This window comes from Anabrus simplex, chromosome 9 (assembly GCF_040414725.1).
Source record: "Anabrus simplex isolate iqAnaSimp1 chromosome 9, ASM4041472v1, whole genome shotgun sequence".
NCBI classification, from domain to species: domain Eukaryota; kingdom Metazoa; phylum Arthropoda; class Insecta; order Orthoptera; family Tettigoniidae; genus Anabrus; species Anabrus simplex.
In genome coordinates, this window is record NC_090273.1 from 163957725 (window position 1) to 163982500 (window position 24776).

The 24776-nt window shown below is 38.3% G+C and overlaps 1 protein-coding gene across 1 annotated transcript in view; it reads left to right on the forward strand.

Annotated features, from left to right (window-relative positions):
- Cog8 (conserved oligomeric Golgi complex subunit 8) overlaps positions 1 to 24776 on the forward strand; it is a 113201-nt gene that overhangs the window by 12007 nt on the left and 76418 nt on the right. The window contains exons 4-5 of the mRNA XM_067153831.2: positions 1658 to 1933; positions 6890 to 7103. Coding sequence (XP_067009932.2) covers positions 1658 to 1933; positions 6890 to 7103 — 490 coding nt within the window. The remainder of the gene's footprint in view (positions 1 to 1657; positions 1934 to 6889; positions 7104 to 24776) is intronic.

Here is a 24776-nt window from a genome sequence, read left to right on the forward strand (position 1 = left end):
ATGGAGGGTAAGAGAAGTAGAGGGAAACCAAGACGACGATGGTTAGACTCGGTTTCTAACGATTTAAAGATAAGAGGTATAGAACTAAATGAGGCCACAACACTAGTTGCAAATCGAGGATTGTGGCGACGTTTAGTAAATTCTCAGAGGCTTGCAGACTGAACGCTGAAAGGCATAACAGTCTATATTGGTGGTGATGTATGTATGTATGTATGTATGTATGTATGTATGTATGTAAGTAAGAAACAGTTGTTCATAAATTTTGATTGCTTGTTGGGTGAAACAAGGAAGGAAATTTGTAAATCAAAGCTACGGAGAGGCTAAGTAGCATCGGCCTTCCGAGCTCAAGTTGGCACAGTCTATTCCAGCTCAATCCAGTGGTATCACGTTCGTGTCAGTCACCATGGCCTCTCTGAAAACTGATAAAGTAGTTAGTGACAGGAGGCTGGCAAATTTCCTAAACATAAACATTAGAAAGGGCATACGAAGATTCACTCACTTCATACCAACACTGTAGAGAAATGGGTCATCGGTTGGATATCAACAATTATGAAACCAGATTGCCTAGCCATTTTGTAGCATATTATTTTACCAGTTATTGCAGTTCCAATGTAGACTTGTTATTTTTTAATTTCTCCAAGGCACATGGATTTGATTGTTTGTTCTTTTTTTTTCTCTCCGTGGAACAGGTCTGTGGGCTAGATGTTCTGGTAGAATTCTGTTAGGTGGATCTTTGCAGGTGGTTTGCGACCAACATGCAACCACTGTCGGAAGTTCTACATCTCTAGCATAATGTCCATATTGCTTTTTATTATGTCTTACTGTGATCAGTTGCTTCAGGCTGTATTTGCATTTGAGATTATGTGATGTGAACTTCTGGTTGGTGATGTAGTCTATCCCTGACTCTTGAGCATTCTGCAACACGTTTAAATTTCAATGGCCATCAGCCAGTTCATTGAAAAAGCCTTCGACACTGTAAAGCAACACTGCTAAAACTTCATGATGTGCCAACCTCAAACTCTATGCCCCTGCGGTTCTGATGGGTATTGGCCTACAAAGTAACCGTTGCTCAGCCTAAAGGCCTGCAGATTACGAGATGACACGTGGTGAACATGACGAATACTCTCAGTCATTATTCTTGGCTTTCTAGACTTTCTAGACCACGGCCGCTACCTCACCGTCACTTAGCTCCTCAGTTGTTCTCAACCGTGAAACAGCCCTCAGAGCTGGGAAGAATTAGAGATCATGGTTGCACTAAACATGATTTAATTTTAGAAACACATTTGATGTAATGCCAGTTCTGGATTTGTCCATCTCCGTAGCGTTGCGGTTAGCATTATTAGCTACCGTCCTCGGGGGCCTGGATTCGATTCCCGATACTGCCAGAGATTTAAGAATGGTAGGAGGGCTGGTATGTGCAGCTCACTTCCATTGGGGGTGTGCCTGAAAAGAGCTGCACCACCTCGGAACAAGGACACGAGTGTTTGAGTTCTGGATTTGATTTCTACATTTAGATCCCATTCTTCCCATTCCTTGATTCTTGAAATGTGACATTCTTGGAAAGTTCAGAGTGATAATGTTGTAGATTTTCTGGTTGTTTAACGTTATTATTAGCCATTTTCTGTATTGAAATTGTTCTCTGCTCTCTTTGTTTTAGTTCAGCAATGTGGAGGACCGTCTTACATCCCTTATCGAGAGATTACCAGAGTTGTCTCGCAAGTGTCAAGAATTCAGCCGTGCTTCAGCCGATATAAATACCCATCGTCGCCTCAACTCGCTGACCCTAACTCGCAATGCCCAGTTGTTGGAGATCCTTGAATTGCCGCAGCTTATGGACACCTGCATACGTAATGGTCATTTTGAAGAGGCTCTTCAGCTTGCTGGTTACGTCCGTCACCTTGGCAAGAAACACAGCAGCATCCCTATCATTGCAGTGAGTGTATATGCTGTACCCTGCAATCTAACCATTGAACTGATGATTAATAGCAAACAGACATCTATGTTACATTTCATGTATATAGTAAGCTTTCGATTTAATGGGCGATCAAGGGCTAAGGGTTATAAAACTGAAATTGCTTGTATCATCAGCCTACCGAGCTTGATAGTTGCAGTCACTTAAGTGCGGCCAGTTACCAGTATTCGGGAGATAGTAGGTTCGAACCCCACTGTCGGCAGCCCTGAAAATGGTTTTCCATGGTTTCCCATTTTCACACCAGACAAATGCTGGGGCTGTACCTTAATTAAGGCCACGGCCGCTTCCTTCCCACTCCTAGCCCTTTTCCTGTCCCATTGTCGCCATAAGACCTATCTGTGTCGGTGCAACGTAAAGCAACTAGCAAAAAAAAAAAAGTATCATCAGCCACTTGAGGGGTGTCAGTTGTAAGGAATAACAAGAGGAAAACCGCTTCAAATATTGTTTTTCATACATTTCATAGCAGTTACGACACCTGCAATTATCTAATGCAGTTTTTCCCTCTTCATTTAAGATAGTTGCCGTCTCCATCAGCATGTTTGTATTGTCTGCAAGAGTATTATAGATACGGCCAAAATTGGTTAGGACATTTTTGTGGGGATTTAAAAAAGTCGTAAAGGGAAAATGTGCTAAAAATTGAAAAACAATTTTGCTAATAAATTTTTGATTAGGTTTGAACTTAAAAATAAATTATGATGAAAACAAAGAAACAAGTGTTTACAATTATAATCAATTAAAGAAAGAAATAATACATTTTAAGAACACCAGCACAGTGAAACATCAAGTAGAAACGTGAATTATACACGTTGCAGCCATCTCTTGCAATTATGCTCGATGTTGTCACAGGAAAGTCCAGTACCTGGGTGATTTGCACATGTTTCATGTGTGGTTTGGCATCCGCTTTCTCAACAAACTTTAATTTTTCATCATCTATAAACTGTCCAGTTTTCTTCTTCTCCATAACTGAATGTCCTGCAAACCACTATCCGCAAGTACAGTAGGCCTAGGCCTAATTTGTGTACATTGTTACACAATGTACTTACGAACGTAAAATTAAATGCCAACATGTCAGCACGTAAGTATAGTAGGCCTAATTTACGTACATTGTTACGAAAGTCACTCGGGCCTCTTTCAGACGGCGTGGGAGTAAAACTCACCCATGTGTACTGTACCCACTTCTGCTGACTTACACACACAGCAGGTTGAGCGGTGCAAAACTCCCCACGCTTTCCAGTGGATCCTTTTCAGCACTCTTTTCATTGTGGATGATAAATATGGACCATCATAGTCTTCATTTGCCTTCTACACTTAAGAATATACAAAAATAGTTCAAGCATGCTGTGTCCTTCGAATTTCATTAGAGAAGGACGTGGGTACAATTTTGGGGATACTCTCTCAATAATGGGTCTTAAATAATGATATCACACTTTCCCAAACATGAGACCACTGGTATTTCCGACATTAAAATTATTAAGTTCTCAATGTCTATTTCGGGTTCCATAACAACCGCTGCAAATCACACTGGAAACAAAAAAAGCACACGAATAACTTTTAAATTGAAAATGGGAAATTTCAAATGAATGTGAGCTTTGTTTATCGTCTAAATCCATTTCTACTTTCTTATAGGTACACTACCGGGTTCTGATACAGGTCGCAGTAATGATGTCGCAAGCAAGTTGATCCGCTGTGTATGATGACATGCATAAAAGCTAATGTCGCATAACAAGTAACTGTGGGTCTGGGACCGCGACTCAACATGGACTGCCCGCTCAAACGTTTCCTCCGAGCGGTGTTACTCTCTATTCCGCCTCTGCATTATCTGAAAGATTCTGTTAGAACAATCAGTTCTTGGTTTAGGCCTAGGCGGACCAGCGGCTATGCACGGACCCGCTCCGTCTGAAAGAGACCTCACGAACATAATACGCCATATGCAAAGAGAATAAGACTGGCTTGGGACTGACGCTCCCTGCAGCTGTAGGCCAGCACGCAACCGCGCTCCAGGGCCGTGAAATTAAGTTCTTTACCAATTCCTAACCCAGGTCAGTTGTCGCTGGCCTGTCGTGCGCGCAACTTTGCTGGGAGTGCTAATTTAAATTTCTTATGGTGGGAGTTACGAACATACTAAAGAGTTTAAAGAAAAGTATTTCATGTTTGGACCGTATTGAATAGAGATTACAAAACAATAAGTTAAATTCTACAAGATATGTTGTTGATTAAAATTACATCATCATTTATTAAATGGTACTGGCTTCAACATCTATGGACGTCATCATCAGCCAAATAGGGTCATATACAAAGATACACAATAAAGTTAAAACACATAAAATTGACCCTCATAATTAAAACTATCTATAACAAGTTAAAATATAAAGCATATTTATGCTAAATGTCCAGGTTTGAATATGTAATTAGTACAAGTCTGACAACATGTTAGTCACGAATAAAATAAAAAACTGAAGCTGAGAAGCCTCATAGAAATAAATTTGAAGTTTTTGGACGTCTTTAAAAAATTTTTGATTTGGGTGCTTTGTACAGCATTTGCATCAACATATGTATGCTAAGTGCGATGCAGTAATGTTAAATACGTTGAAAGAAGTGGATGATGTTCCTCTGTGAGCGTAAAAGCAATACTCAGTAGATAATACATATAAAAACCATCTTCGTAAATACAATGTTATGTCATATTTTTCTGGAACGAGTGGATCTTGTGACTGGAACTGTATGTTGAAGAAGTTAAAACGTTCTCGATCCAATGGGAGCTTGTAGTATGAAAGATAGAAACGAGTTACCTCGGACAGTGGAAATGGGGCAAGAAAGTAAAGCTTTATGAAGAGCCTCACCTTTTGGTTGGCTGGTTGTATGTATTGTGGAGTTGAGTTGAAGAGGAACTGACAAGGGAGACGTGTGAACTGACTAGGGAAGGAAGGTCAATCAATGCTATTTGCTTTACATCCCACTAACTACTTTTCGGTCTTCGGAGACGCCAAGGTGCCAGAATTTAGTCGCGCAGGAGTTCTTTTAAGTGTTAGTAAACCTACCGACACGAGGCTGATGTATTTCAGCACTTTCAAATACCACCGGACTGAGCCAGAATCGAACCTGCCAAATTGGGGTCAGAAGGCCAGCGCCTCAACCGTCTGAGCCACTCCGCTCGGCAAGGGGGGGAAGGAAGGGGAGAGGGAGGAGTGTGTTAGATAGGAGGAGGGGAGGGGCAATAAACGGGGTGGGATCAGGGGTTTTGGAGGTAGGAGGGGATATCGCGTCAAAGAGTTACGTCCTATCTGAAAGACTGAACTATTTTCCGGAATTTTGAACTTATTAAACACTGCAATGAGAACATCAAACAGGATTTTCGGTTTCTCAGAGATGTCATTTAAATTAAAGTTTGAATTAAAAAATTGGTCGAAGTGAATGTAGCAGCTTTCGGTAGTATCTAAAAGAGGGCCCTTGCTAAGCATGTCAAGGATCTCAGTATCTTGGTCTAGTCCATAAAATTTGTGCTTAGCGTCGTGAATATGCTGGCCTACCGCAGAAAATCTATTATACCTAATTGCATTTGTATGTTCCGTGTACCTAATTTTTATGCTACGGCCAGTTTGCCCAATATACAAGCTGCTACAGTCATTGCATCGAAATCTGTATACACCTGATTTTGCGAAAGGGTTAGAGCTGTTAATCACGCTGGAGTGACAAGAGTGACGTAAATGTGTTATCCAGGTTTCTTTAGCATGTATTTAATAGGACATGGACTGAGACTTTGGAATAATGGAATAATAACCAGGGAAACACGCTAGAGAGGGACGTCTTAACCCGTTTTGACTGTAATGGGTTCATATAAATAACCATTTTATAAGGGCAGTTCTACTTTAAGGACAGACTTTTAAAGTGTAACTTTTTTAAATGGAGCATGATGAAATGAATGGTGTGTTTTTTCTGTCTCAAGACTCTGGTCATTAGTTCTAAGCACCAGTTTGATTCTAGTGTACTCGGTGCATGCTTGTTATTAGGTTTCAGGAATCTTAGATATTTTTTTTTTACTATTCTGTGTTTGTCTAAGTCCATTTTAATGTAAGCTATTAACGAGCAGCTGAAGATGTCTCTCATGAGACGAAACATATGCTGCCAAGTTTGTTTGTTAGGTAATGTAATCGCAAAGTGTGATTAGAATAGAAAAGGTGGAAATCCTAGTCTTTTATTTTAGAGTACGCAGTATGTTCCCAGCTGTCAGTGGAGAGATGGCATGGAATGACATTATTAGATGAATAAGTTTGAGTGGAGCTTTTAAAGGTCGGAAGGACCATAATATGAAGATGAAAGGACGAGTATTCATTTATGTGTATGTATGTATGTATGTATCTATGTATGTATGTTTAGTCCTCAGCCCGAAGGCTGGTTGGATCCTCAACAGCTCCGCCATCAGCTTTCATAGATGGCCTAGGCATCACTTAAGAGGCGTACTAGGGAAATGAGGAGTGAGGTAGTTTCTCCTTGCTTTCCTCACTGAGCCAGAAATTGCTATTACTTATCATTGCGCCAAACCCACTGAAATGTATGCACCAACCGACCCTATGAGCAACATTTTCACACCATTCATAGCAGGAACTGGCTGCATAAGGAATGGTGTTACTAGCATCGCTCACACCTCAGTCACTTTCATATTGTCAAAGCCAAGCATAAGACTGAGACATATAAATGAAAGTAACAAAATTGCTCTAGCTTATACCAGAAGACATAGTGCACAGTAAACATTACGTACCCCCAGCAAAGGCATTTATTCATTTAGAGGAAGAGTAATTAGGGAAAGGGGTCATTTACCAAGTTCTTTGAATTCGTTTAATAAGGGAATCTGCCACCTGACCTTGACTTGCATAAGCTATCTTTGTATTTTCTTTTTCTCAACATTGTACTTTATTCCAGAGTATCGTCAAAGATGTTGAGTCATCCTGGTTGATGATGCTGCACCAGTTGCTAGCACAACTTCGCACTGATCTGCAACTTCAAGGATGCCTTCAAGTAGTAGGCTACCTGCGGAGCATGCAGCTCTTCTCTGAAGCTGAGTTGCGATTGAAGTACCTTCAGTGTCGAGACACCTGGCTCCAGAACCTCTTGGCGGCTATTCCTACCGCTGATGGTAGGTAGAGTCCTGTGGATATTGATCTATAGAGTATACGATGTGAAGTAGGCCATCATGGTGGCAATATTAGGACATCTGTCTTTTTCCTTTTCCGTTATCCTTCCTTCTCATTTTGATCTTCATCTTCAGTATCTTCCTAATCAACATGGGCTGAGACAATAACCGCATAACCGTGGCTATTGCACAATATTTCCATATCGTTAATATCTCTGCGATCAGTGTAGCTCACAGGAAAGCTAGGCCGCCATTGGCTGATGGGTCCAACATTACTGCGAATACATTCATTGACTTGATTTATTTTACATATTCTTTACAGCTTGTTTAATTCTCAGACTAGTTGATGAACTTCAATTGCTAAAGTTGGCTTTCAAATTGTTTTAAAATTGGGAACTCTTTGTCTGTGAAATTCAGTAGGTCGGAATGCCTCAACTGCATACAAGAGCGCTAATCGTTTCTCACTAGGTGCATTCCATTGGTCAAAGTTTTTAACAGATTCCATGCAATCTTGAAACGAAATCTAGGTTATTCAAGCTCTTCATCTGTTTCATCTGCCAACAAGAAGAGTCTCGGGAAGATATTTCATCCAGCTAGTTTTATCTTTTAAAATATGTACCAGTGATTTACTGTGAAGTTGAACAGTCCTTCTCAATATAAAAAAGTTACCGTACTGTTTGTGTTACTTAACAGGGGTTTAAAGACAGATTCCACATTAACTTAATTTGTTTCATTTTCAGGACACGAGCGCAATACATACTCCAGGATTTACAGTGCATACCCTTATTGATACGTCAAAACAGTAGACAATATAAATTATCTAAAGCAACAACGATGACATTGTGGAGGTATTTATTGTCTCATGATAACCATAAGAGGAGTATACAAACAGTAATACTACACATATTTTATGAATATTACATATTTAATAATATATTTCACTGATATTTGTCACATAAGAAATATACTTACCAGTGGCAATAATTTATTGTGGAAGGGAGAAGCCCACTCCAAAAGTGGATTATTAAAGGCCTGGAACTAGTATTAAAATTTCTGCTCTCTTACCTATATCTTATGAAATGAGAACACCAGTTAAAATAAATTAATTTAATAAATCTATTTGAATTTAAGTATCACATATGTAATAAAGGAACAGCCTTAAATGTTAATATCTGTTACTAAGTAAAATTAGTGAGCTCAACTGATTAACTAGGGATGCTGAGTTTGCTGATAATCAAATTTTAAAAGTCTTGAATGAGGTACCTCGAACCGAAGGAAACCAAATATTTACTTAAATTCTAACTAGAAGAAATAGATTATTACTAAAGAGAAAATAATATCCGGAACCCCAAAATTACTTCAGTTCGGTGAGACTAGTAATATCATATCAGAATAAAAGAAACAATCTCTCAACATTTAAGGATCAAGAATACACGTGAAAATAATTTAAGTTTGAGTCAGATCAAATTTGATGATCAGTTAGGATTCTGCCACGAAGTCACAAGCTAAAGGTCCACAGGAAAAAGTTATCCAGTCATCATCTTTTTGGGTAACATCTGAAGTCACTCGTAGTTGACAAAAAACAAGGGAAGGCCTTAAAAACAAGTTATCATCAAAAAACGTGAGAAGCTGGCAACAACCAAAACAAGAGCCAAGACCAAATGTAACGTATCGAAAAAACAAGCCTGAGGCAAGGTACCATAATAATTTTGAGGTTACGGTTACATAAGAAGAAATAAATGTGAAGCTGTACAACACTATCCATTTTAGGCCTAACCTCACTTACACGAGGATGTTAACAGGTCTTAAATTAACTCTACCAAGGATTAAATAGGGAAATAGTATTTAACTTTCATATAATGATGATAGTAGAAGAAAACATTGATTTTAGCGGATATTGTGACTTCGAATAGAGTCAATAGAATATGAGATTTAGTTCACAGTGCGATAAAATTTACACCAAATTTACGCATATCAATCGGTACATTTGGTTAGAGGTTCCGGAATAAATACCACAAATTAATATATACTTAAACATTACTAGGCCTAAATTGCCGTAGAAGAAAACAACTTGTCCCACATTAAAAAAAGGAAAATAAGATCGTCGGCAGGTGCCGTTGCAAGAAAGGGTGAACAACCCTTTATCCAACAATGATCCTTAGCCGGGATCATAGTCTTTTTCTCTTCCCATCCTTTTTAGCAAGAAACACAACATTCCATCTGAAGCAGACTCCATCACAGTATAGACAACTAATATAATTTTTCATTTGTCCGTCTCAATAATTTACTTGATTGTCCACCAACGCCAACTGGGTAGGACTTTGTTTACGAGGAACGCCAACAGGATGCGCTCCGATGCACACTCGTTTCAATTCAGAACATAACATGAATTTTGAATTACTTGCCGAGGGAGTCCACATTCTTTAATAACATCACATTCTCCTCCCGCAAAACTCGAAGGAGGGCGAGAATAGAGAACTGACATGGTATATCAGAATGTAGAGATGAGAAAATTCAGTTTTCTAGGTAACGTTCCAAACACTGTCCCAAAATATGGAGGTTTTTTTTTTTATTATTACATAAGCAATGCGAGGGATAAATTTTTCAAGAGAAATGTCCACGAGGAGTTACAATAATAAGTGGAGAACAGTCACCAACCAGAAAATAATACTGAAGCATGCATCTTACTTTACGTCATCACCAGTTCCAAATGGTATATCAATCTGGTAGGAGGCACAGTTTCGCGATGAAGATATGGCCAGTACCGCCATCACAATGCCAATGTTGTTGTTAATACCTTTAGTATACCACAGGAGTTCATGATGAGTTGAAGCAATAGCACCACCAATCTTCAATTGCTTCTTCAGTTCAGATGATGTTAATTGGACGTCCATCTAGCTGCAACATAACCAGAAGCCAACAGCGAAGGCCAGGACTATTCTATAGACTATAAGGGACCAAAATGGTCCTACCATGTTAGGAAATATTAATTACGAACTGGATTCCCAAGATCCCTTTTTTTTAATAAGTTGTTAGAAAATAATGAGGGGCTATAATAAGCACTATTACTTACTATAACGGGAGAAAATTTCTCCAATGTTACTTAAAATTCGGATACAAGTGAGACGTAACATGTCTTTGGTTAATTTATCATTACTGGTATTGACATTTGAAACATTACAGAATCCTAATAATGATTTTACCTTTCCTTCCTCATGTGGAAGTTAAAATGTCATTAAACACAACTTGGCGATTGAGGTTATGTTAAATAGAAGTAAAAATCCACTAATATGGAGTATTAGAACAAATCTCAATTACATGATAACGGGAACATGACTTTACCGAAAGGTATTCCAGAAATAATATGGATAATAAAATATAAGAGAACACAAGATAATTATTTGACTATTTAAGGTGGGTCATGGAATCCAGTATTAAGCTTCGGTAAAATTTGACTACAGCAAAATCAAATAGCATATAATTAATCTAACCATGATATCAAACACCCAATTACTAGGTCGAAGACCATTATTAAGTAGTACCTACGAATCGGGAGGAAATCACGGTACCCGACAGAAATAATGAAATGACTGAGGATACACGAAGGAAAACAATGATGAATAATGAGACAGCGTGACGGACAGAATTCACCCACAACGATCGACTCTTCTACACAACACAAGATACTCGATAATCAGGTAACTCAGAAGGAGAATGAAGGCAGAAGGAGAGGGAACAAGAATCAGAAACCGTAGTACCCAAATCGTCCGTAACCATGATGCAGAGATCACATGGAACATTGACCCAGAACCACAGAAGCAATGGCAATAACTGGAGACTTAACCGATATAATAATAGATGGAGGGGAGCTCATAAGTGTGTCCACAAGAGATCACCATGCAACATCAGAGGCCAACAACCACATGACAGTCAACAATTACAATCAGGACGATAGGCAAAAATGACCAAGATATGATAATAATATGATAGTTCCAGCCAGATCTAACTGAAGGCAGCTAAACAAGAGACAAAATTCCACTCCATATAGGTAATCTTCAAGGTAACGAGCAGGTGTTCTACCAAGACCATCAAGTGTTCAAAGAACCTCTGGAAAACCCAGGACTACTAATATGGTGGCATAATGACAGTCCACCCTGTGAGATTATGCCAGACAATACAGACACCCTTGCAGTCAGTTGAAACTTACGGGATATAATAAGACATAAACGATGAAGAATTGATAGATTACACGATCACAAAGCTCGTGATTTGATGGAGAAGAACCTTCAATCAATCCATTGGGTTCCATACCCCAATGACAACAAGGAATTTTAACAACTGACCAGGAGCTATCCCAAATGAGCCCATATTCGTTGGAACAGAACCCAGATCAGTCAGATGACAAGCAAGCGACAATATAAAATTGAGAAAACATACCGGTTTGAGCTAGAGGGAACAGAATTACAAGGCATAGAATAAGAAGGAGATAATGTAAATAAGTTCGATCGATGAGACTACATATAGACAGTTATGGGGTGCAAGGGAAACACTTCTCAGTACACAAGTTTTTCATATGACAGGATATCAATCGAAAACGTGGTCGATGCCAGGTACATCCATGAAATGACCACAAATGCCCTAACGGGCCACAAGAAACACTTGGGCTAATAATAGGGTGAACTAAATCACCTACGAGACATCCCATACTGACTTGCAACCACCTTGCCTACATGAGGACTCAAGCTAAAATAAATATACCAGCCAGGACATGGACATACGATAACAGATAGGCTCAGGGTTACACTAGAGAAGACCTCCCATCAGTTTTGAAGATCCCAGAATCAACTAAATTAACGTTACACACCACACTGACGATGATTAAATGCACTCCCATAATCCACATCAAAATTGACAGTAAGGAAATAATAAGTATAATATGAGGGCAGATCCCACGTTTATTAGATAATGAACGAGTACCAATGCCCACGTGACAGCCGCGAGACCTACAACCAAGTCCCAGAATGAAAACACGGTAAAAACGAATGATCGTTTCTGCAATAAGCCAGCCATGATCCACACCAAGACTTCAGAAACAAGCCCACACAACAGTCAGGTAACACCAGCACCGGAGGACAGATTTAACAATTATAGGTAGGAATGACCAAGCACCAGTACATAGAGCAATTGACCAGAACTAGCAAATGAAAAATCAGGAAGAATGAGAATTTACATTCAAGCACAAGGCTAAAACTGACACTCGCCAACCAGAACTAGCCGACTCACTACATGCATGACACAAGTCATCCAAGGAAGTTACAGGGAAAAACAATATTAGAGCTGAAAATTCAATTCATAGATACCAGGAAGGATGTATGCAAGGGGGAAGAAGCTGACTAGCAGTGTCTACATTCACCAGTCCAAGAAAGCCACAGAGGAAAAACTTCAGCAAAAATTTAGATCCCACCTAACCACAACTTGACCACATGCACCAAGTACCAGAACCACAAGAAGGCCAGTATAACCACAACAGGACATCATACGATAAACATTGCCAGTGCAAATGGATCATCGCGCAAAAGAATTGACAGCACTACCTGACATGAACACATCAAATTAAATTAAAAGGTCAATATAACCTCAGATGACCCATACAGCCATAGCCTATCATCATTCAATTAACAGGAAGAACATTCCAGAGACCTAGATAAAATCGCTGCCCAAGGTTAAATAATAGGATCACACCACGGATCTATGTGAGTCGGAGGTTCCGACTTGGATCAGGATCTTTCCAAATCATTTATGTATTCACAACTTACAACACAAGATCTTCAAGTACCACCTTAGCAAGAACCTCAATTACTATTTCTCAAAATAATGTAAACCATTCCAGAATACAAATCGACATATTGAACTGTTCAATGGACATTCTAACTATCAACATCAATACATAGTGGAAAAAAAAAAAAAAAATTAACTCATCTATTTCTGCTTGCATTGAACATTAATATAATTCTTCCATTCTTAAGTCCAAGTTGAAGCTCCAATCGAATTTTATTGTACATATTTTATGTGGAACACCATTCGACTAAATGTTTGTTTACCTTTTTAATGTGTCAAACATGGCTACATAACTTCAATGAATTGACTGGTCAAAAAGTTAAAATATTACAGATTTAAGCCTACAATCATATTTCACTATAGGACCTAATTATATATTACAAGAACAAAATTCTTTTAACAAATTAACCTTTTAATTAGAAATATTAAGATGTACACCTCATAGAATAATGACCATTCCCATTTTACTTACCTTTTATTTGTGTATATATATATATATATATATATATATATATATATATATATACTATTTTAATCATATAATGTATATTTTTAATCCACCATTGTAATCACACCATAAGAATCATGATCTATACTTGTCTTTGTTTAATTATTCTCGGCTGATGATGACAGGGAATCTGTCGAAACCGGTACCGAATGTACAAAAGTTGTGATGTTTTAACTGTAATGTAAAACTTTCACACAATATATAGTATTGAAAAGGTGGAACTTATTGTCCTTTCTTTGATGTAAACCCTAGTTATAAGGTACAGTTAGCAGAGTATTTTTTGAGTTAATCTCGTTAGTTATTCTAATGCATTCTGCTCAACCATCAAATAAAGCACTAACAGATTTTAGAGGCCACTACAACTAATATGGTTGAGAAAACAAATCGTAAACAGTTAAAGGATGTAACAGCACTATCATGTGAAGCATTTGATGGAGACCGCAGAGTAGTTGTAGCAAAATTGAAAATAAGTGAAATTGTGAGAGTAAAAGAAATAAGACAAAAGAAGATAAAGCTACCAGGTGAGTTGGGCGTGCAGTTAGGGTCGCGCAGCTGAGAGCTTGCATCCGGGAGATAGTGGGTTCAAACTCCACTGTCGGCAGCCCTGAAGATGGTTTTCCATGGCTTCCCATTTTCACACCAGGCAAATGCTGGGGTTGTCCCTTAATTAAGGCCACAGCCGCTTCCTTCCCATTCCTAAGCCTTTCCTATCCCATCGTCGCCAAAAGACCTCTCTGTGTCCATGCGACATAAAGCAAATAGCAAAAGAAGATAAAAGTTAGGAAATTAAAGGAATTCAAGAGAAATTTCAGGAGGAAATAAAACAGCACATCCGTATATCAGAAATGGGAAGTGTAGAAGAAGAATGGACCAAATTTAAAAACACATTTGTACACTGTGCAGAGAAGATTTCTGGCGAGAGTGAAGGAAAAGGAGACACATTGATGGAATGAAACTGTTAAACAAAAGAAGAAAGCAGGACAAGAATGGAATAGAGATAGAAAAGAAGGAAGTAAGATTAAGTATCAGGAAAATAAAGGATGTTGTCAAGATCAATAAAAAATAAGAGAAAAGAAAAAATGCACACAGAACAAGTGAAGGAAGAGGGTGGAAATGTAATAACAGACCCAGAGGAGATAAAGTATATGTGGAAAGATTACTTCGATAAACTCCTGACTGTAAGAGTATACTCGCAAAATATGAGGCTCGTGGTTTGTGCGGCATTAGGAGGTGAATTTTAGCAGTTTGACAGTCGCAAGTGTGATACATTACTCTGACTTGTACAGTTATTCACATCAGAGTGTTCGTGAAGTGTTCAGTGAAACCTGAAGCGAAATATTTACAAAAACAACCATGCCCCCCAAAGTTAAAGAGGTGCCAATGGAAGCCATTGTGAAGCAAGCAGTGCAGGAAGCGCTGAGCAGTAAGGAGACTCTCAACACGCTTGGCAACCTCATCCACGGTCAGGTGACGAAGACAGTTGTAGAGCAACTGAAAGAAACCATAAATTTCAATACGAGTGTGATCGAGGAACTAAAGCATACGCTGGAAGAAAGAGACACGACCATAAGGGAATTAAAAAGGGAGCTGCAAATTAAAACAGACAGTTTAGAGCAGTACCAAAGAAGACAGTGCTTGCGTGTGTTTGGTGTGGAAGAAACTGCAGGAGAAAACACAGACAATATTGTCATTGATATTGCTCGTGAAATTGGGGTGGAACTCTCAGTGGACGAAATAGACAGATCGCATAGGGTTGGGAAAAGTCAAACTGACAGTCCAAGACCCATAATTGTGAAGTTTGTTTCGTACCAGAAAAGAAATGCAATGTTTATAAACAAAAAGAAACTCAAGGATACAAATAAAACAATTAGAGAGGACCTAACCCCAGAGAGACTGCGGCTTCTACAGGACGCTATAAGTAAGTTCAGTGTGCGGAACATGTGGTTGAAGGATGGCATAACTTATGTTAAGCAGGGAACTCGTAAAATACCTGTGTCAAACTGCGAAGATCTCGATTGTATTCGCTAACCATGAGCCGACATTCTGTAAACTAAATACTGCTGTATAGAACTTTAATCAAAATTTTAACTTAAGCTATAGCCTACATTTTTATCATTAATTTCAATTGTTAGTTTCTTAATTTTATCTAGTGTAGTTTTTCCAAATTTTAAGTTGGCAGCAACATGTAACCAGGAAACAAATGCCTTCAACCTCTCCAACCCACAGTCCCAAGCAGGTCACTACTTGTATCTCCTAGCCCCCACCCTAAGTACCGCTAATCACCTTCAAGTCATTCTTTCGCCTTACCCTACCTCCTTACAATAAGCTCATGTAAACACTCGGAGCATTCTCCCACATTTCCCGGAATTCTCTGAAATATTCTCAACCTGCAACCCTTGTTAGTATGAATGGTTATTCATTAGTTAGGAATGACAGGAGCGGTAAGCTCGGTGGAGGAGTCAGTATGTATATACGGGATGATGTGAAGTAGAAGGTGATATTAATATCCCCCAGTGAGTTCTCCAATAGCCCTGAATTTTTGTTCGTTGAGCTCATAGTTCGCGGTACGAAGTGCTTGCTTGGTGTGGTGTATCGTCCACCGAAGACTGGTAACATCACAAATCTAGAGGAAGCCCTACATGATCTAACACCCAGGTATGAGCATTTGATTTTAATGGGAGACTTTAATACAGACTTGACAAACAAATCTACTGAAACAAAACGATTGACTGAGATGTTTTCATCCATTAATTTGACAATACTACCCCTAAACCGTACACACCATGTTGCCAACTCACGTATGCTCCTCGATCTAATAATTACTAATACTACCAACCGAATCCTAACTCGTGGACAAATGCCCATTCCCGGTCTCTCCCGACATGACATGGTTTACGCTGCATATTCCTTGAAGTGCCCAAAATTCAAGCCGAAATTAATTACATATAGAGATTTTAAACACTTTAATGAAGACACATTTTTTGAAGATGCTCTTAACACACCATGGCACAACATTCAGTTCATAAATGACATTGACGGAAAAGTAAATCATTTTAACGAACTACTTCTGACTCTGTATGACAGACATGCACCACTATGCACTGTTAGGGTAAAGAGACCTTCAAACCCATGGCTGTCCCAAGAAATACACGACCAGATGAAAATAAGAGACGCAGCCTATAATTATTACGTGAAATATCCTACATCTGACAATTTCGGAAAGTATAAAAAACTCCGAAACAGAACAACACAGTTAATTAAAAATGCTAAAATACGTCACTCTTGTGATATTTTGAACACAAAATTCTAGTCAGATCTGGAAATCTCTTTGCGAAATGGGATTATGCAAAAATAAGACAAATGACAACAACTGTAATGTACCACTAGCTAACCTAAACTCATACTTTAGCTCACAATCCTCTCAGATTGACGAACAGACCAAAGCAGCAGTAATTAACAGAATATCCTCAAAAACAAGACATAATGTGACCCCCAGTGACATAAAGTCAGGGTCCACTGGCCATGATGGAATCAACCTGTCTCTTTTAAAAAGAATCATAGACATCATACTTCCAACGGTCACGCATATCATTAATAACTCACTCATGACTGGAGTATTTCCTTGAAATTGGAAACATGCAATCATCCGACCTTTCCCTAAAAATAACCATCCCAACAGTCCCGAAGATTATCGTCCTGTAAGTATCCTTCCTATATTAGGAAAATTGTTGGAGAAAATAGTACATAAACAAATACAGTACAACTTACTTGACAAATATCAATCGGGATTCAGACAAAACCACAGTACTGCCACTGCATTAGTTAAAGTGACATGACATGCAACTAGCGATAAATAAAGGACAAATGACTATACTTGTTCTCTTGGACTTAAGCAAAGCCTTCGATTGTGTAGATAGAGACATATTACTCGCTAAACTTAAGGCACTGAAATTTTCTTACAGTACTTTAACCTGGGTACACTCCTATCTTAGTGATTGTCAGCAGCGCGTATCAGTAGGAAACGATACATCTTCGTGGCAAACCACTAAGATGGGTGTGGCTCAGGGAGGAGTATTGTCACCACTTTTGTTCTCATTGTACATCAACGACTTATCTGAGACGCTGACCAATTGTAAATATCACTTGTATGCAGATGATATTCAGTTATATATTCACACAAAGCCTAATGACTTAAACAATTCAATCACTAAGTTAAACAAAGACCTAGCAAATGTTAATGACTGGACTAGCAGACATGGCTTGAAAGTGAACCCATCAAAATCACAGGCCATCATAATTGGCACGTATAAATCTCATGCTAAAATACAAAACACGTCTATACCCAGTGTTATGCTCAGTGGAATACCAGTAACATTTAGCGATCATGTATAGAACCTTGGAGTAGTATTCGATAAATATTTAAGTTGGTCGGAACATGTCACAAAAATTTGTCAACGAGTATTCTACTGCAAAAAGGATGAGGGACTTCCTTCCAAGACACACAAGAAGATTATTAGTACAGAGTCTGATATTTCCAATATTTGACAACGGAGATGTAGTTTATAATAGTATGAGCAAAACACTTTCATGTCGACTACAGCGAGCCTACAATGCTTGTGCTCGATTCGTATTAAATATCCCAATTCAAACTCATATTAGCCCTTTCCTCTCTCAGCTGTCATGGCTAAGATTGACTGAACGACGTAAATACCATGCTGTTTCCCTTCTCCACAGTATTCTGCAAACAAGCAAACCAGACTATCTTAGAACAGACCCTTTCCTCTCTCAGCTGTCATGGCTAAGATTGACTGAACGACGTAAATACCATGCTGTTTCCCTTCTCCACAGTATTCTGCAAACAAGCAAACCAGACTATCTTAGAACAGACTTTAAATACCTCTCCCCTTCCGATAGAGCTCCCTCAAGGTCATCCACACGTTCTCTCTTGTCCATTCCCATTCACCACAGTAACTCGTACAACAACTCATTCATACCTGCTACCATACGTTCCTGGAACTCAATCCCAGCTGAAATTAGAGGCATAGACAATCCGAGGCTATTTAAAAGGAAATGTTTAATGTGGTACTCAAATATGTAAAAAGTAGATTTCGCCAACGTAAACATTTAATAATTAGATCTTAATTATCAATAAGGATACAAAATTATAGAGGTTAAGTAAATTAATTTTAGTGTTTTTTAGAAATATATGTAAAATGATTTTATGTACATTATTCTGTAAATTGTAAAAAGCTATTGTATAATATGGTTTGGCACAATAGCAGGCTTCATAGTCTGAGCCCCGCCATATAAGAAAGGCAATAAACTAAACTAAACTAAGAAATGGTGCAGAAATGAATGTAGTGGTAAATGAGGATGATCCATAGTGCCAGAGGCAGAAATGGCTGTCAAATAGGAAGAGCAGCAGAAGGCTGTCTAAAACTCCAGAGAACAAATATGAACACTTTTTCCACAGAGGCCTATAGAGGTAACAGATTATTACCACATTCGTGGCCGATGATGACACACATGCGCCATGACTCCACTTTCACTCTGTGCCGGTGACGACACATGTGCGTCACACTCCGTGCCAAATATTAAAGCTCGTATTTCCGCCAATATGTGTATGTAAACAAACATACTTCTTATCTGCGCATTGTTAAGGTGTTATTAAACATATACGCCATCCGGGCATCAGATCAATTGTTAGTTACAATCTCTGTAGCCATTACAATTCGGCATACATTTCTGCAATGTCAAGAGAGAACAGTGAAGTTTCTTAGCGGGATAAACAAGCGATTTGCAATAAATGATGATAGTCTGGAAGCACTCCTGAACGCTAGTGACAGTGACAGCATTGATAGTGATGACAGTGTAAAAAGTGACTGTAGCCACCTGAGTGAGAATTTTAATAACGGATGTGTGTGTCGAGCGTCTACTCCCAATTCTCACATTACAGAAGGTGAGGAAGACGTATGTAATATCTCATCTCCAAATCTCCTGCCAAATAACATAGGCAATATTTCAGGGGTCATTTCTTGGAGTTCAGATTCGTCCTCAGTGCAACAAATAAACTTCATTGGTTGGCCGGGAATTAAGGTTCCATTGCCAAGTGACGTGAAACCTAAGTGATAAAATGAAAGAGGTCTATGAACCTGGTAGGGAGCTGTGTATTGACGAATCCATGATGTTGTGGCGTGGTAGGCTTATTTAAACATAAGAGTTTCATTTTTGGTCCGTATTGAACTGAGAATGGAAGATAGGAAAAACTAGAAAGGGTCCACCTTTTCAATACAAAAATGTTATAGATTATTTATAACATGTATTTGCACTTGGGACTAGTTTCGACGCTGTGTTGGCGTCATCATCAGCCAAAAAATGGGAAAATAGGCCAGTGTGTAGGCATATTACACAAGGTGTTACATTAAACAATACAAATCTTGCAAGGAGATAAAAACATGGATGAATATAGAAACAAATGAATCGTTGAGAAAGCAAAAGTTATACATGTTAAAAAATAACCTTAACCACACATCTTGCAGTGCGAAAATATTCTTCTTGAATGATTGCTGAGTATAAAACACACGCGCACACATTTCTGAAGAGCCAGCAGGCAGGACAAAGTAAAGTGAAACCTTAAGAGTTCTTCTGAGAAGAGTTCATCATTTTTCTATGTTCCGATTAAATAATGAAGTCTCCCTTGAGTTCCTGATAAACATACACAACAGGAAATTCTCCTTCACTCTCAACAATAGCTATTCACTCTCAACAATAGCTATAAAGACCAACGGTAAATTTCATTTTTCAAAGACGTGAAAGCATGATCTTGAACGTGATGTAGGCCTAACTCCTTTCATTTAACCCATTTTTTACACAAGGTGTTACATTAAATAATATATCTCACGAGGAGATAAAAACAGGGACGAATGTAGAAACACATGCATCGTTGAGAGAGCAAAAGTTGTACATATTAAAAATAAGCTTAATCACACAACTTGCAGTGCGAAAATATTTGAATTTGAAAGATTCTTGAATAAAAGACGCACGCGCACACACTTCTAAAGAGCCAGCAGGCAGGAAAAAGTAAGGTGAAACCTTAAGAGTTCTTCTGAGAAGAGTTCATCATACTTTCAATGTTTCGACTAACTAATGAAGTCTCGTTTGAGTTCCTGATAAACATACACAACAGGAAATTAAACAATACACATCTTACAAGGAGATAAAAACAGGGAAAGTTATACATATTAAAAATAGTCTTAACCACACATCCTGCAGTGTGAAAATATTTGTCTTGAATGATTCCTGAATACAAAACACACGCGCATACAATTCCGAAGAGCCAGCAGGCAGGAAAAAGTAAAGTGAAACCTTAAGAGTTCTTCTGAGAAGAGTTCATCATTTTTTCTATGTTCCGACTAGCTAATGAAGTCTCCCTTGAGTTCCTGATAAACATATACAACAGGAAATTCTCCTTCACTTTCAACAATAGCTATAAAGACCAACGGTAAATTTCATTTTAAATATTGTGCAGAGACGTGAAAGCTTGATTATGAACATGATATAACTCCTTCATTTAACCCAATTTTTACACAAGGTGTTACATTAAACAATACACATCTTACGAGGAGATGAAAACGGGGCCGAATGTAGAAACAAATGCATCGTTATGCATATTAAAAATGAGCTTGACCACACAACTTGCAGTGCGAAAATATTTGCCTTGAATGATACCTGAATACAAAAACGCACGCGCACACATTTCTAAAGAGCCAGCAGGCAGGAAAGAGTAAGGTGAAACCTTAAGAGTTCTTCTGAGAAGAGTTGTATTTTAAATACTGTGTAGAGATGTGAAAGCATGAACTTGAACATGATATAACTTCTTCATTTAACCACCTATGAAAGTCACTCTCTATATTACATAGTTTCAATAACACACCATTCTGTAGATGCACAAAATAATCTTGTAATCTTCACAGGTCCGGTATTCAGCTCGACAAGAATATAAAATTGGTATTCAGGAATACGTTTTTGAGAGTTTGGAGGTTGAATGTGCCAGTATTTGTGGTGTATTGTTGCAGCGTTACGTGTAGGGTGGGGGCAGGTTTCTGTGATGTTTATTGCGGGACATGAGGCGGAAAAGCTATGTCGCGAGATGAAGAAGAAAACAGAGCGTGTTGTATAGTTTAGGTCTGGGGAGCGGCCATTGTTGGATTAGGAGGGGGGAGGGGAGGAGTGGAAGGAAGGGAAGTATGGAGGGTGATGTAGTGAAAGTGTGTGGCGTGACAAAGTATTATGCATAATCTGAAAGACCGATCTGTTTTTCGGGATATTCATGTTTTTGAAAAATTCAATGAGAAAGTCGAATAGGATCTTTGGTTTCTCTGAGATATCATTTAAGTTTAGGTTGGGATTGAAATATTGGTCTAAATGAATATAGAGGTTTTCAGTGACGTCTAGGAGAGAACCTTTGTTTAGAATATCTAGTACCTCAAGATCTTGATTTATTTCAGTAAAGTTGTGCTTAAATTCTTTTATATGTAGGCCGACCGCGGAAAAACGGTTGTGTTTTATGGCATTGACATGTTCTGCATATCTGATTTTAAAGCTGCGTCCTGTTTGCCCTAGGTAAGAACTTTTGCAGTCTTGGCAAGAAAACTTATATACACCTGATTTAGAAAAAGGACTATTTTTATTTATTGATGAAGAGTTGTGTAGAATCTCTGTGCTTCTATTGTTAGTACGAAAGGCTATTTTAACGTTGTGTTTTTTAAGGACGTTAGTGACGTTGTAAATTTCTTTATTGAAGGTAAATGTGGAAAAACCTCGCTAAGGACACACTACAACAATTCCACCCACCAGTAATTAATCTTTCCACCACCAACTTAGATGAGGACGATATAAGAATTCTTTCGAAAGGTCCAAAGCACAACTGGCCTTGTTTCAACTCGGCCCTTACAGCCTCCAAACTCGTAGTTGAATCAGAAGTTGCTATCAGCAAAATGCCACATGAACTACAAGACGAACTCAGAATGGATGTAAAAAAACAATTAAACAAAAGTTTTTTCTCAAAAAATCGCACTGCGACCTTTATCACCAAAATCAACAAAGATTCCCTTACTGAAAGAAAACAAATTCTCAATCTTAAAAAGAAAGTCAAAGACAACCACCTCATCATTACAAAGGCCGACAAAGGCAACACAACAGTCATTATGGATAAAACAGATTACATTCAAAAAACCAAAACTTTCTTAGATAATGACTCCTTTTCGATAGTTAAGAAGGACCCAACACAATCAATTCAAAGGCAACTGAAACAAATTCTAAAAAGCACATCTTTTCTCCTCACTGAGCAAGAAAAACAAAAGTTAATTACCATGAACCCAGGCCTACCAACAGCTAAAGCACTACCCAAAATCCACAAAACCGGTGTCCCTATTCGACCCATAATAAACTACAGACCAAGCCCCTTATATAAATTATCTCAGTTTATCCAACAATTTCTTAATAAACATTATAAATTCTCATCAAATAAATCTATCAGGAACACTATAGAATTAGTGAACAAACTAAACAGTTTCAAGCTTCAACCATATCATTCAATGCACTCCTTTGATATAGTCAACATGTATCCCAGTATAAAAACCAACTCATTATTCCCGATCATCGAAAAGAACTTACTTGCTAACAATCAACTAAGTAAACTAGAAGTTCAAGACTTTATGACCATACTAAGATTACTAATTAACAATAACTACTTCACATTCGATAAGATCATTTACAAACAAGATGGTTTGGCTATGGGTTCACCAGCCTCAGGAATTTTAGCAGAGATCTACCTTGATTTCCTAGAGCACACCGCCATCGACAATAACACCAAATTTGCTAATATCCAATTCTGGGCGAGGTACGTAGATGACACATTTATAATCCTAGATGAACGCTCCATAGACGCACCATCCACCCTCAAAAACCTTAATAACATTGATCATGACATTAAATTTACCTTAGAATCAGAGACAAACAACTCCATCAACTTCCTAGACCTAACAATCAATAGGCACCCCTCTTCGTTCCCATATAGTATCTATAGAAAGCCCACTCAAACGGCCACTACTATAAGAAATGACTCACTACACCCCCAAACACACAAAGCGGCTACATATAATAGCTTAGTAGACCGAGCATTCAAAATTCCGATGTCAAGAAAAAACTTAAATAAAGAATTGAACACCATCCGCTCTATAGCAAAATTCAATGGATATAATGAATCCTTTATTGAAAGAATAATCAATAAATTCAGACACCGCCCAAAAACCACCCTAATAAAAGACAATACTAGCACTGCCACGTTTTCCACATTTACCTTCAATAAAGAAATTTACAACGTCACTAACGTCCTTAAAAAACACAACGTTAAAATAGCCTTTCGTACTAACAATAGAAGCACAGAGATTCTACACAACTCTTCATCAATAAATAAAAATAGTCCTTTTTCTAAATCAGGTGTATATAAGTTTTCTTGCCAAGACTGCAAAAGTTCTTACCTAGGGCAAACAGGACGCAGCTTTAAAATCAGATATGCAGAACATGTCAATGCCATAAAACACAACCGTTTTTCCGCGGTCGGCCTACATATAAAAGAATTTAAGCACAACTTTACTGAAATAAATCAAGATCTTGAGGTACTAGATATTCTAAACAAAGGTTCTCTCCTAGACGTCACTGAAAACCTCTATATTCATTTAGACCAATATTTCAATCCCAACCTAAACTTAAATGATATCTCAGAGAAACCAAAGATCCTATTCGACTTTCTCATTGAATTTTTCAAAAACATGAATATCCCGAAAAACAGATCGGTCTTTCAGATTATGCATAATACTTTGTCACGCCACACACTTTCACTACATCACCCTCCATACTTCCCTTCCTTCCACTCCTCCCCTCCCCCCTCCTAATCCAACAATGGCCGCTCCCCAGACCTAAACTATACAACACGCTCTGTTTTCTTCTTCATCTCGCGACATAGCTTTTCCGCCTCATGTCCCGCAATAAACATCACAGAAACCTGCCCCCCCCCCTACACGTAACACTGCAACAATACACCACAAATACTGGCACATTCAACCTCCAAACTCTCAAAAACGTATTCCTGAATACCAATTTTATATTCTTGTCGAGCTGAATACCGGACCTGTGAAGATTACAAGATTATTTTGTGCATCTACAGAATGGTGTGTTATTGAAACTATGTAATATAGAGAGTGACTTTCATAGGTGGTTAAATGAAGAAGTTATATCATGTTCAAGTTCATGCTTTCACATCTCTACAC